Source organism: Lycorma delicatula, chromosome 1 (genome assembly GCF_047948215.1).
Source record: "Lycorma delicatula isolate Av1 chromosome 1, ASM4794821v1, whole genome shotgun sequence".
Lineage (NCBI taxonomy): Eukaryota > Metazoa > Arthropoda > Insecta > Hemiptera > Fulgoridae > Lycorma > Lycorma delicatula.
The window spans coordinates 213,952,424-213,967,624 of record NC_134455.1 but is presented as its reverse complement, the minus strand read 5'-3'; the positions used below and the strand labels follow the sequence as shown (position 1 = coordinate 213,967,624).

Below are 15,201 nucleotides of genomic sequence, written 5' to 3'. Positions count from 1 at the left end.
GAGAAACTGGTGTAAACAGACAAAGCTCTGATCTAATTGATATTATAAAGAAATATCATTCGATGATTTTGTTTACCTTTGTACACAAGAAAAGTTAACAGAATTAACATTATAAAAATTTACCCTGACATCAATTTGGTGTTAAATTTTTTCACACTATTTAGCAATGTTGTAAGATGGCTCAATTAGCGAGGAGGGGTGCACATTATCCAACACCTGAGTGAAGTCAGGTCTAACAGTTAGCACATGCTCGTGCTCATGCATACACAAACACATACAAATGTATAAGTATTCCATATTATTTGTGTGTGTGTATATGCAATATATATACAGAGTGTCCCATATAAAACGCAACCCATCAATTACTCACCCATGAAATTTCAAAAGTCAAGCTTACTCCCTTACTCGTTACTGAAATGGACTCGTCCAACATCTGAAGATCGCGGCGACGCAGTAGAACACTACCGATAGTAACAACAATGCAATCATAACGTTCAGTGTATTGCTAGAGACAAGATGGTGTTTTCGTTAGATGAACGTGTTTTCATTGTTGAGTCGTACTTCAGTACGAAATCAGTGGTTGCAGTGCAAGATTTGTTTCGCCACAAGTACCCAGATAAACCAGCTCCTAACAAAACATCAGTATTAAGGTTAGTTGCAAAATTTACAGAGACTAGTTCTGTTAATAACAAGGAACACAAAAGATCTGCGTCAGTGTTGAATACAGATACAGTCGCTGAAATCAAAGACCGATTATTCGCCTCACCAAATAAATCGATCAGACGTTTGTCTGCTGAAATTAATTTGTCTAAATCAACTGTTCATCGGGCGACCAAACAATTACAATTACGACCTTATCGCATTCAAACTGTTCATCGACTTCTTGAGCCCGACAAAAAAAACGGCTACAATATTGTCAATGGTTCCGTTGATATCTGCGTGAGGGAATTAATGTTATGGATTCGTTATTTTTTACAGATGAAGCACGGTTTCATTTGGATGGCTACGTAAACAGCCAAAACAGTAGAATTTGGAGTGCTGAAAATCCCCATGTTTATCACGAAAAACAATTACACCTGCCGAAGTTGGGCGTGTGGTGCGCAATATCGCAGAAGTAAATAATCGGTTCTATTTTTTTCGAGTACACCATTAATGCAGAACGATATCAGGATATTTTATTTCAGTTCATCGCACTCTTGGAAGAGGAAGACAGACACTACTGGCTACAACATGACGGTGCCACATCGCACTATGCAGGTTCAACTTCTGATTTCGTTGAGGAATTCTTTGGTAATCGTGTTATCGGTCGAGGCTTGTGGCCACCAAGATCTCCAGATTTGACTCGGCGGATTTTTTCCTATGGGGTTACGTCAAAGAAAAAGCCTACAGCAACAAACCTCAAACACTTGAACAATTGAAAGTGAATATTGAAACAAGTTGTATTAAATATCCAGCCACAGACTTTGAAAAAAGTTGCAGGAAACGCTGTAAAAAGAATTGAAGCTTGTATTCAAGAAGTTGGCGGCCACTTCCAACATTTACTCTAAATGTAAGGTAATGGATGGTAATAATAAAAATTACATTTACATTTACACATGCCTTTTTATTATTTCAATACCTACTACTATAAGGTTGGGTTGCGTTTTATATGGGACACCCTGTATATATATATATATATATATGTATATATATATATATATATATATATAATATAATTATTAATCTAATAATTAATTATTATTATTAATTATTATATATATATATAATTATTAATCTAATAATTAATTATTATTATTATTAATTATTAATCTAAGTTAACTGAAGGTTGTGAGATTGGAATTAGTGCACTTCAGAATTCCAAATTATCCAAAATGAATGAATTTATTATTATAAAACTGTCAAAAAGTGGAGTATGAAAAAATAAATATACAACATTGAATAGACTATAAGTCCTTGAAATTAATTAATCATGATACAACAAAGATATGATAAACGTAAATATAATAATATATGAATTCATTAAATAATGCTTTATCTAAATGAGAGATTAATGACTGCGATAAAAAATAACTACAAAAAACACAATGAAAACGCAAAATTTTTTACTGAATATAACGTATTTATATAATAAATTACATTATAAAATTGACATACTTAGTTCAGAAAATAAAATAACTAAAATGTACTTCATAAAATCTCAATACATTTAAGCTTAATGTATTTTATATTTCATTTATGGAAACCATTACTTCTACTTGTATGTAAAAAAAAATGATCAATTTTTTTTATAAAAATAATAAGGATTTTTTAAATGAAAATTTCCACTTATTTCTTTTTTTATAAATTTAAATAATCTACTCTCCTACTTGTGAGAATACGACTTCTACTTTTTTACAGTGAAGTGACAGTGAAATGTGAAGTATTCTTTCTTGGATACACTCAAAACCAACAACTTGACCAACAGCTCAAACTTTAACAATCAAATATTAGAAATCAATATGTTAAGATGAACTAATGATAACATTTATAGATTAAATTCAGTATAGAATGAATAAGGCAGTAATACAAAACTCACCTAGATAAAGCATTAATAGACCAAGTATAGATACCAAGTCTTGTAGTTGTATATGTAGCTTGTCGCAATAACCCAGCTGATAAACCTGTGTAAAGTGCAAAAAATCCTTCATTTTTAACTATTGTTTGAAGAGCATGAAAAGATGATCTATATTCTTTCTTTCCACCACCAACTCCACTTAGCTGCATTCGATTTTTTACCAAATCTAATGGTTGCACAAACATTGTTGCACTCATTCTAGAATATCACAATAAACATGCAAAATAAAGATATAATAAATTAAAAAATTTCCAGGTAAAGAGAATTTAGTTTTTTATAAAAAATAAAATTAAAAACTACTCACTCTTTAAAAATATAAAAATATGCTTTCAGACAATCTTATCATACAATCACATTTCTACCTTAGCATTGCTGTAGTGGCGATATCGTAAATGCTATTCATCCTAAAGTGGTTAAAATATTTGTATGTAATTTATCTGATCTCTGTTGTAGTAATCCATTTATTATGTGTTGATGTAAAATTGGCTACTTGTGGTAGTAGCTAGAGGAGATTAGAAAATTTGTATTATTTGTATTAGTGAAGAATGATTCTGATGTAAATTACTTCTTAGCTAGGTGCTTGTTATATTTTGTTGTGTTTTTTTGTTTTTTTCTGGGTGAAGAACATTTTTGTGTTATCCTTGCCTGGACATGATATATTTGTTTGTAGATTAAAAAAAAAAAACTAGTTAAAAATTGAATATTAATACTAAAATCTAGCAACGTAAAAATACATCTTAAAATGAAAAAGCGTGTAACCTGTTTTCATTTATTTCACTAAAAGAAAAATAAAAACCGCAGTAGATACAACATTAAAAAAGTAACTTAAAAAAATAAAAATTACCATTCAGCATATGCCAAACAGTATACACAATTACACAATCAACAAGGACAGTATAAATAATTAAATTCTTGAATCAAGATGCATGGCCTTTATAAATCACAAGACAATTGACATCATTGGATTGTTTCCTAACATATTTTGCCTGTCAGCCCCTAGTTTAAACTTGCAATGCAGTACCGTACAACATATTCAATTAACAAGGCTGTGGGACACTGTTAATTGGCAGTCACAGCAAGCATAAAGGGTTGTATCTGTTTGCATCATCAGACATCCATGAGTAAGCCTAGTGTACCGTATTTGTAAACTGCAAATAATAACCACCTCTAGATTGTTATTACTTCATGAGAACTTCACAGCGACAAAGTGTGCTTAATTGGATGACGTTTATTGTTAATAGTAGCATCCCATTCACTTTGCCAGTCATTGTTAACTATCCTCTTCAAGAAACAGAATATATTTTCTGCAACTACAGATGAATAGGAATCTCATCTGCTTAATGATGTATTTAGTGCAAACGCAGCAACTTAATCATTTTGTACACTTCAGCAGCTCAACAACATTTTTTGAAAATGTTGCAAATTCTGTATGAATGATTGTTGATGTATGTTACTAATATGCATGGCTTATTATGAAATGCAGTTATTATCCTTTTACTTTCTTGTACGAAGTAAAGGAAGTACTGTGATCGTGAAAAATTTCAGTTTTCAATGGAAATATCCATTTTGATCATCCCTGATCCATTTTTATTAGTTTTGGCATGTCTGTATGTACATATGTATCTCGCATAACTCAAAAATAATTAGTTATAGGATGTTGAAATTTTGGATTTAGGACTGTTGTAACATCTAGTTGTGCACCTCCTCTCCTTTTGATTGCAATAGACAAAACCAAAAGTTTCCAAAAAAGCCCAAAATCCAAAAAAATAATGGATTATTACTTAATTTCGCTGCTTCCAGAATTTATAGCCAAATGAAATTTTAATTAATTAAATATTTGGATCTTATAAGGTTAAGGCACATCGGTTCAAATCTCTCTCCTTTTTTTAATTTATGTGTTGATATATTGATACTTATTAACTTGTGATTGTAATAAAAAGTTTTACGATAAATAGTAATTCAATAATAACAATATAAAAAAAATTATAAAAAATATCAGAAGTTATTAATGAAATAAAATTTTATGTACTTTTCATTTAAAAAGAAAATGTGTATATGTAATTTAATAGGCATAAAAGGAAGTCCTGTGGTGTCCACAACAAGTGTTTTGTTCTAAATTTTATGTAAAATATTCTCTATAAATGGGGTGTGTGTTGTAGAAAATGCAACATTTATGAAAGTGTTGCACAGTTGCACTATGTTAGATGATTAAATTTATTTTTATGATAATTTAAGTCACACTATGCCACTTTTATAGAGTTTAAAACTTTATTTGTAGTTATAACAAACATAAGTGAAGGGATATTTGTGAACAGAAAAGCTTCAATATTTGTTTTTTACTATTTTGGGATGTATAGAATTTTAAAATATTTTCAGAAAAAATAAACCATTTTAACTGAGATAATCTCACTAAATACGAGGGTTATTTTTTTTCAAGGTACAATCGGTCACGAAATTAAAACCACAGTGAAAATAAAAAATGTTATTTGTAATAAGTACTTACATAGTTATGCTATTTCTCTACATAAACGCCACTCCGATTTAGACATTTGTCGTAACGTGGTACCAACTTTACCCTTGTCATAGAACGGAACAGCCTGTGTTTTCAGCCATGTTTCTACACTGATTTGCAGCTCTTGGTGGAATTCATGGAATGTGGTACGACCATCACTGCAGCTTCATACTGCATCACTCTTCAATGTCTACGAAGGGCAATTCAGAATAAGCGGAGAGGAATGTTGTCATCAGGCATTGTCTCATCTCCATGATAATGCTCGGCCGCACACTGCAGCTGTAACAAAGAAGCTCCTGCAGCGTTTTCGTTGGAAAGTGTTTGATCACCCCCACACAGCCCGGACTTGGCTCCATCCAATTTTCACCTCTTTGCTCACATGAAACGCTGGCTAGGAGGATGGCTAGGAGGACAACATTTTGGCACTGACATAGAGCTGAAAACAAAGGCAGCTCCATTCTATGACGAGGGTATTAGAAAGTTGGCACAACGCTATGACAAATGTCTAAATTGGAGTGGCGACGATGTAGAGAAATAGCGTAACTATGCAAGTACTTGTTACAAATAAAAAATTTTTTAATTTCACTGTGGTTTTAATTTTGTGACTGATCGGACCTTGAAAATAAAATAACCCTCATAGATAAATATAATAAATTAAACCGAATAAAGCATCTACTTAAAAAGAGTGTGTATTATAAAGTGTGTGTATGAGTAAGAGAGTGTATAACAATTTTTACTTTCTGATGGATTATATTGTGAAACTGCAAGATACCAGTTTGCTAAAATGATTCCAATATCTTAACTTGTTTATCTTAACTGTATGTTAACTTGTTTTTCTGAAGAAAGGCTAAAGATGTATTTGAGCTTTCTTGAAATGATCAGGAAAGAAGCTGTATGTTATCTTTATGAACATACAAATAATTTTTAATATAATATAATAATTATATTATAATCTCTTGCTCTTTTTAATCAGATGTTCTGGGGAAAGATATTTATAGAACTACATTTTTGTACTTATTTTGCGATTAATTTACTACATAAACTCAACTCAGCACTTATGGAAAGAGTAGTAAGGCTATATGAGGTGCGACTATGAAATAATGAGACTAATGCTGCTACAGAAGAACCGCACATATGCCAAATTCATATGACTGACAGCTGGGTAGTGTACAGCCTTCTCTTTCAATTGTTGCCACTCCAGTTTCTGTAGACGTATTAGTCTGATCATGGCCTTCATTTGGATGACATGTTTTTTGTTTTGCCAAAAAAAAATTAGAAGTGTTTTGTTAGAGCAAAGAATTGTTGTGAAATTTCATATGAAACTTCAAAAAACCGCTACTGAAAACTTATCTTTTATTAAAAAAAGGTATATGGCAATGAATGCTTATCACGTGCATGGGTTTTTGAATGGTTTAAGCGTTTCCGGCTGAAAAGATGTTGAAGATGATGTTCTCCCGGGTCACCCTTCCACATTAAAAACAGATAAAAATATTGAAAAAAATTGGTAATCTAATCCAATCTGACCGTCAGTTAACTATTCTTGTCTATCCAACATCCTTGCTCAACTCAGTGAAAAAAAAAAAACGACCTGAATTGTGGAAGAACAAGTCATAGGTTCTTCATCAGGACAATGCACCAGCTCACACTGCATTGTCTGTCAAGATGTGTCTAGCCAAGTATAACATCCCAGTGTTAGACCATCCACCTTATTTGCCTGATCTGGCACCATGTTACTTTTATCTGTTCACCAAGATCAAATCTGTATTAACAGGAACAAGATTTCAGACTGTTGAAGCTGTAAAAGAAAAAGTGGCACACGTCATGAAAGAGCTCACAGATTTCCAGCACTGTTTCGAAGAATGGAAAATTCCCATGAAGTGGTGTAGGGTTAGAGGAGGGGTGTATATTGAGGGGGATAATAACTACTACATATAAATTAAAAATATTTTACAGCATTAGTCTTGTTATTTAATAGCCACCACCTTGTAAGAGGGAATCATAACAAACTGTTGAACCATGTCAGCAGAAGTCAACAAAACAATACACTTGCATATTTGTCTTCCTTGTGTCCACTCTTTTTATAAAAAGAAGATAAAACTAGATTACCTTTACTCTAAGCTTAATACCGTTAAAATGTATCAATTTTTCTTGGAAGAATTTAACTAAGATGTCAATTTGAACATGCATATGAATAACATGTATGTTAAGAAGTAATAAAGTTGAGAAAGTTTCTGCAAAGCAGCTATTTAGCTAAGTATGAGAAGTATAAAGATCCCTTCTATAAAAAAATCTATTTACAGCTTTGGTAGTCTCAGTCAATCTGTCAAACATGTAAGAAACCTACAGCTTTGAATTTTAAATGTTAAACTGAAAAGCCAACTCATCAAACAAAATTGATTTTATAATTTTACATATATAATTGCTGGTAAATATTTATTACCAGTCTTTCTCTGGTTTATACACTCTCCATGACAGAGTGGTAATGCCTTTTTGTTTTGAATTCAGAAGGATTGAATTGGTAATAGATTGGTAATCTAATCCAATCTAACCGTCAGTTAACTATTCTTGTCTTTATCCAACGTCCTTGCTCAACTCGATGGAAAAAAAAAAAAAAAACAACCTGAATTGTGGAAGAACAAGTCATAGGTTCTTCATCAGGACAATGCACCAGCTCACACTGCATTGTCTGTCAATGTTTTTGAATTAACTTTTGAATTCCAAATCCAGTTGGATTTGGAATTTTTCATATTCTTCTAATTTTTTTTTTAAATTATATATTTGATAGGTCATGTTAGGAATAGTAAAATATTTAGTATGCTATAAACATAAAAAAAATTTGTTCAGCATTTAACAGAAAGGATCAAGGAAATTCTTCAACAGTGCAGCATCACAAAATACAAAAACGGAAGTTGCACATTAAAATAGAAGTTAACACAGTTCTTGCATAAAAATAAAAACTGTTTTAAAAAAGTAGCAGTACTTTTTTCTGTCAAGCCAGGCAACAGAATTATTTTCGATGTTACTCAACATAATGCAACCTACAAGATAGGACTTTAATTCTTCTGATTTTTTACAAAATAATATATAAATATTGTTTTTATAATAAAAAAAAAAGAATATTATTTTTAGAATACATTTAATATCACTTGTAGGTTGCATTAAGTTGAGCAACCCCCAAAATAGTTCTGTTGCCTGATTTGGCAGAAAAAGTACTGGTATTTTTTTAAAAATAAGTTATATTTAAAAAAAAAATAAAGATAGCAGCACGTTTATAAATATAAACTCTATAAATAATAAACTCTATAAATAACTCTATAATATAAACTCTATAAATATAAACTAACTATAAATGTTAAAATTATTTATTTACTAAATATTCGTTTACACATCTACTAGGATCAGTTAATTTTTTAGCCTGATTTTGTACCCTGAAAACTTAGTTTTGACTTTTGAAAAATCCCAAGATGTAATTACTGTTCAATAAAGTTTCTTCAAAATGAAAGTACTCATATATGATTTGATCTTACCACATAAAAATCAATTTGACTATTCGCAAGAATTTATTTTCTTAACAGAATATCTAAAAGGATTCAGACTGTGGGTATCAGAAATACCACATAATATTATCATAAATGTATTCCCTTTAATGATAAATGGCTATAGACATCAAAAATGTTTGATTCACTACTAGAATTCAGTAACCATGAGAATAACAATGGAACTTCCTCATACGCACATTGTAAAGATTTTATACAAATTTTAGGTTAGAAGTTCCAATTCAAAGAATGATTTTTTAGCTCATAACATACAATTTTGAAATCCTGTAGAATTTATACTCTGACACAGACACACTAATAAGTGCTATGACAGAATAAATGGCCCAATGTTTTAAACAATTTATAAAAAAGATTAAATAAAGCATGTTGCTGAACACACACACACACAAAACCTGTAATATATACATATTAGCATCCCTGTCATGGCTTTGCCCTAGCTATATGGTTACTTGGCGTTTCCTGTCGCAGTCACTTTTTTTTTTTAATGTTTTTTAATCAAATAACCACAGACAAGTGCAGCCAGTAGCATTGCGTTTAAGTTCAAAGACCACCTTCTCCAAGTTCTTTAAACTCAAAAATTTCAAAAACAAAGGGCTCAAGGAATCTGAACTTTACATGCCTTGTAGCCCTTGAAATTCCCTGAAAAAAGGTTTTTGAGCGATTGGATAGCTTAAAAATTAAGGAAGTTGTTTTTATTGGTATTAAAAAACCAATTGCATTCTTTCAGTGAAATTTTCGGGGCAAATAAATTTTTATATTCTCAACAGTTTCAGAGAATTTATGAATACGTGTGAACACATATAACTGTATCTACATATGTATAAGTATATCCTTGTACACTCATATCTGTGTGTGTGTATATATATATGTTTTTATTTATTTTTTTTTGTTTTTATGTTTATATTTTTGTTTTTTATGTTTTTTTTTTACACTATATATATATATATATATACATATATACATACATATACACATATATTTATATATAGATGAAAGTATAAGTAGGAGAAGAAAAGTAACGGAGCATACCATAGACGAACAACTGCTGATGGATGATAGAACTTTGTGTGCACAGATGTATATAGGTATATTGTACATGTATATATGTGAATATACATTCTTTTATATTGTGTAGTCAGTAAATTTCCAAAACCGAGAGAATAAACACGTGGTGCACTTTGTTAATATTACCTTTCAAAAAGTATTAATTTTGTTTTTTAATTTTATGCCTTTAATTTTAAGTAAACATGATTGTTCATTTTAAGGCCGATTTTTAAGGTTTGGGACGTTGCAATAAATGATAAATTACATTAACAACTGCAAAAGGTTTATAATTCATTATAAATGCACCATTAAAACATTTTAAGCTGTTGAAAACTAATTTTTTTTTCATCATTAGGGTAGGTTCTAAGATTGCAACATATCGTAAATTATGATTCAGAATATGGAACAATGTTTATTCTAAACATTTAAATGATTTTGAGCTACAAAACACTTACACCTATAATTTTAACAATCTTTGTCATAAGGAGTGGTTATTAAGGGTTGAAACATTGCAATAAATCATAAATTATATTATAAACAGTAACGGGATTTTAATTCATTATAAATGCACCATTTATAATGGAGCAATATTTCAACATTTCAAACTGTTGAAAACAAATTTTTTTAAATTTCATCATAAGGGGTGGTTTCTAAGGGCTGAAATGTAGTAAAACATAAATTATATTCCATAACATAAAAGAATGTTTATTATGCAACATAATTAAACATGATTTCAATCTATGAAATGTTTAAATGGGTTTTTCAATTTTTTTAACAAGTAGTTTTCATCTCCAAAAAAAAGCACACATTGCGAACATATAACTTTTGAAGCAGAGGGTTAGATAGACTTAATTACAAATTTTCATAACAATCGATGTTGTCTGAAAGAATTCTGAGGTAATACTCTATTTTTACCATCAAACACTGGACTAATGTTGATGTGTACAATTTGACTATTTCATTAAGACTGAAATTATTCTTTTTTTCAACTGTTATATGGTGTTACCAACAAAAATATGTAAATACAAATTTATTAAATATTACATACGATTAATTTATTATATATTCAACAAAAATAACATATTGTGTACACTTTCATTAAAGAAAAGTGACTACATACAGACTCGTGGTTAATCTGTTGTTATACAGTACTGTGTTTTGTTATTGTTGTGAGTAGCATTAGTCTGTTTGTTTATCTCCTACTTCTACAGAATGTATACTTCACAGGGAGAAAATTGTCTGTAAGAAATATTTTCTTAATTTCTTTTATATAGAAGTTAAATGAAAAAATAAACTAAGATGTTATGGTGATATTAAATTAGCAGCTGCAAGAGGGAGCATTCTCCTTGAAAAACTTATTCAGGCCATAACTAACAAAGCACACACATATGTAATTATTTACATGTGTGTGTATGTGTATGTGTATGTGTGTGTGCATGTGCGTGCCACACACAGACACACACACAAAATACTTGGAGGAAACTGGTCTAAATAAAAATAGTTAATTTTTAAATTAAGTAAAAATAACTAATAATAATTATTAAATTTTAATTTAATTAACAGTGAATACAAGACGGATGCAGCAAGAAAATGGTCTACCCTTTAAATCGGGTAAGTGACATTCACATTTTTTTCTGGCTGGATATTGCAGGAATTAATATGTACAAGATATGTGGTGTTAATTCGTAAATTTCAATGTAGTAATCAATTTGCCAATTATCACTACGATTAATTGTATATAAAACATCTGCTCCTCTACGGAAGAATAGCACAATCACACAATTACAATACTTTCTTCCAAAATATTCTGGGTAAAAGACTTGACATTTTTTCATAGTCAACAAAATTCATTTCTCATGATAAAAATAAAGATTTTCTAGCAATAATTGATAGCCGTCTGTTACTGCCAATTTAAATAAAAATATATAAAATAAAATTTTAACTAAGATTTCAAGTAAAACATACCAAATCTATTATGTAGCAATATACAGAAGTTGAGTGCAGTTACTCTTAGCAATGTAAGTACAAAGTGAAGCATAAAGTGACCATTAAAAATAAAGTCAAAATCTACATTCTACACAATTATACAATATAGTAATTAGATTGAACAAAAACTTAATATTTATTTGGATATTTTTTTAGTCATAATATGGTTTGAAGATTTAGATTATGAAGATTTAGTAGTCCATAATATGGACTAAATTCAAAAGTTATTGCTTAAATTTTTTTCCTTAAATAATATCAATGATGTCTATAATTGCTTTTATCAAAGTATAAAAGTAGGTATTTCAGTTTTATAATATTGATATGATGATAATTTTCTGGTTAAAGACATCAATCTAAATGGCAATAATTGTTTAGCTAATTAAAAAATATATAACAAAAATCCAAAAATTATCTTTTGTAACCGTGTCACTACAAAACTGACTTTTAATCTGATCTTTATGAAAGTTTTTCATAATCTTGGGTACAAGATATTAAGTTGAGTATTTAATGGCTTTATACCACTGATGACATAAATACTGACTGAATGAGAATTGCGCTTTATGGAAATTAAGCAATCATATCAATTAACCCTAATTAAATCAATTAAACCTAATGTTATTAAACTTGGATACTTATACGACAACCAGTATACAAATTAATAAAGCTTCAGATCAGATTTGATTGCAGTGAAACTAGTAACAAAAATTTGTTAAAATGAAATAAAATTTTCAAAATAAAAATAAAGTAACACTAAACTGAACATGACAAAAATAAACCGAACTAAACAAAAAGCAAATTAATCTCTGCAAAAACTGAATTCATTGACTGAATAACAATTTCAGTAACAAAGAATATGGTTTTGTAACACTAAATTGTGCACATAAACTCAGAGAAATAAGTAACAATTCAAAATAAAATAGAAATTACCTCACCTAACAATGATCTAATAGAGATGGATAAATCTACTGATAATGGTAACCAATTATGAATCTTGTTTTCAAACATAACAAAAAAGAGCTAGTTTATCCACATCCTAGATGATGCATACCAGGGTCCTTTTAGTAATATTTACAAGATCAACCCAATGACTTTTAAGATAGCTACATCCATGGTCACAATAAAATTCTGCAGTGATATGAATTTATATGAAAATACTAACTAATTTTCTACTCCAGTAAAATAATAAGACTAGTATATACCAAACTCTTAATTGAAATGCTATGTGAACTACCAGAATAGAAATATGAAGAAGTCAGTGGCTACCGACTGAATGAGAATGGAGTAACTTTTATTTAAGAAAGCTTTTGATTATGCTTCTAGAGAAAAAAAATAGTTCCGATTTAAAAATCAGTAACTTTTTGATGAACAGGTCCGGGTTTGATTCCAATCAAGGGTCTGGGGCTTATTTCAACATCATTTCATCTCATCCTCCTTGTAATTAAAATAACATAAATCAAGCTTATGGCAAATGAAACATTTTCTATAGTTTTTTCACTTTTATTTTTTTTTAAAGCAAGAGAAATGTCCTTTTGACAAAGGTTGGTCCCTTATCCAAGGATGTAGGACCTTAAAGTTTTAGGTTCAAAGGTCGTTTCAGAAATGTGGAAGGTTTGGTTGGATTCTGTATGTACAGGATTAAGCTAAGAAGCATAATAAGCTTTGTTACACATCAAAAACTGAAGACTTATCTTTGATCAACTATGAGATAGACTAGAAGCATGGCTCAACCATATATCTTTACAAAATGGTACTGGATGTTACTGAAAATAAAAAGACACTGAATCTATAAGAAATATGTTTATTTATGATTAGCAGTTTGTTTTTATTCTTGTAGAAAAATGTTGATTGATATATTGTGCAATATTTATTATAAATAAATATTTCCTATCTTTTAATCTTCTCAAATTTTATACTTAATTGTATTCTACTGGAATAAATATGATGTTTAAATGATCTAAACTTAAAACTGTACTTATACAAATGTATTAAAAAATAGATTCCATTAATTATCACAGTAGTTAAAAATGCATTTAAATCAAAATAAGACACCCTAATAATTCAGATAAAACATTTGACTATAAAACAAATATCAAATGATGCCATAATTTCTGTCCCACTGCCCTAATAATTGTTTATGGCCATTGTGATTATTTCACTGCCTAGCCACTTTGGATAGGTAATCATTCTTACTCTTGCACACTGATTATTGTACAGTGCCAAACTTAAAATTATAGCAATCCAAGGTGGTTCACTGTTAGCGTTCATATTTTTAAATAGGATACAAATTAATCCTCTATACTATACATACTTGACAAATATATAAATAACAAATATTACAAGATAAGAAATGAAAAGTAAATTTTAAAAATGATAACATTAAAAAATTATTCAACAAACTACTGATATAAGTAGAAACTATAAAATTTAAGAGAAAAATAATTAAAGTTGCTGATGACAAGCCATGAAGAAATGAAATAGTTTATTGGGTAAAGAACTATGGTACAATACGATTATTGGTATACAATGATGTAGTAGCAAAAAAATTGGGTACTTTTTAGTATCAATTCATTTTTAGTACCTTATGAGTATAAACATCAGTGGTTTTTTCGGTGATTTAAAAACCAATTAAATATAATAGTTACCTACATACACATATTTGTATTTTATTAATAAATTTAACCAATCATTGAGGATATAAAACTAATTTGCAAAAAATATGAAAACTAAAAAATGTATGTTACAAGAAGTCCCGAATTGAAATAAAACAAAAGGATAGAAATTAAGGTTTTTCATCAACCATGTTGTACAAACTACTTCTTATCATATGTCATGTAATAACTCAGAAAACACCAAAATATCTTAAAATTCTTTCCAACGCAGAGTATATAAAACAACCAAAAAAATTTGTCAAGTGAATGAAAAACGGCGTATATGTAAATACTATACTTACCCAGCTGAACCACCAAATAAAAATTTGATGTAGCCGGGCGAAGACTTTGATGGTTGTTCCTTAGCCATTTTTAAATGTTACACACACACAACATTCACCCCCAGGCCTACTTGCACTACAGTAATAAAAGTGAAAGTAATCTTAATCACGCTGTCGCTAACATGTGACATTAACTACTTGTACAGGTCAGCTGAGAAAATGACTGCCACATTTCAATTGTTAAGACGCGCGAATTTTCAAAACAGTTAAAGTACAGTTGAAAAGGTAATACAGGAATTAAAATATTTTTGTTTCATTTAAGACAACACTTACGTAATTTGTTTAGGCATATTCTAAAAAGATTAAGAATGTCGAGTTATCAGGAAAGAAAGGTAAATTTTTATTTTATATCCACGAATATTAAAATTTCAATAAAATATTTCAGATATGGATGGTCAATCATACCAAAATTATAACTTGTTTTCGAGTATAACAAATGTTGAACTCTACTAAGGAACAAACTATTTTAATCTTTTCATTGCTAATACTTTAATTTTTA

General features: G+C 29.6%; 1 protein-coding gene across 2 annotated transcripts in view; it reads right to left on the bottom strand.

The window, feature by feature from the left end:
* The window catches only part of LOC142328266 (mitochondrial 2-oxoglutarate/malate carrier protein), a 32,397-nt gene extending 17,543 nt beyond the window's left edge, over positions 1 to 14,854 (bottom strand). For both annotated transcript variants that reach the window (XR_012757262.1, XM_075371953.1), the window contains exons 1-2: positions 14,664 to 14,854; positions 2,576 to 2,812 (exon numbers count right to left, since the gene is read on the bottom strand). Coding sequence is in view for 1 of the 2 variants with exons in the window: in XM_075371953.1 (XP_075228068.1) it covers positions 2,576 to 2,812; positions 14,664 to 14,731 (305 nt within the window). In the remaining variant the exon portion in view is untranslated. The remainder of the gene's footprint in view (positions 1 to 2,575; positions 2,813 to 14,663) is intronic.
* Positions 14,855 to 15,201: the final 347 nt, after the last annotated feature.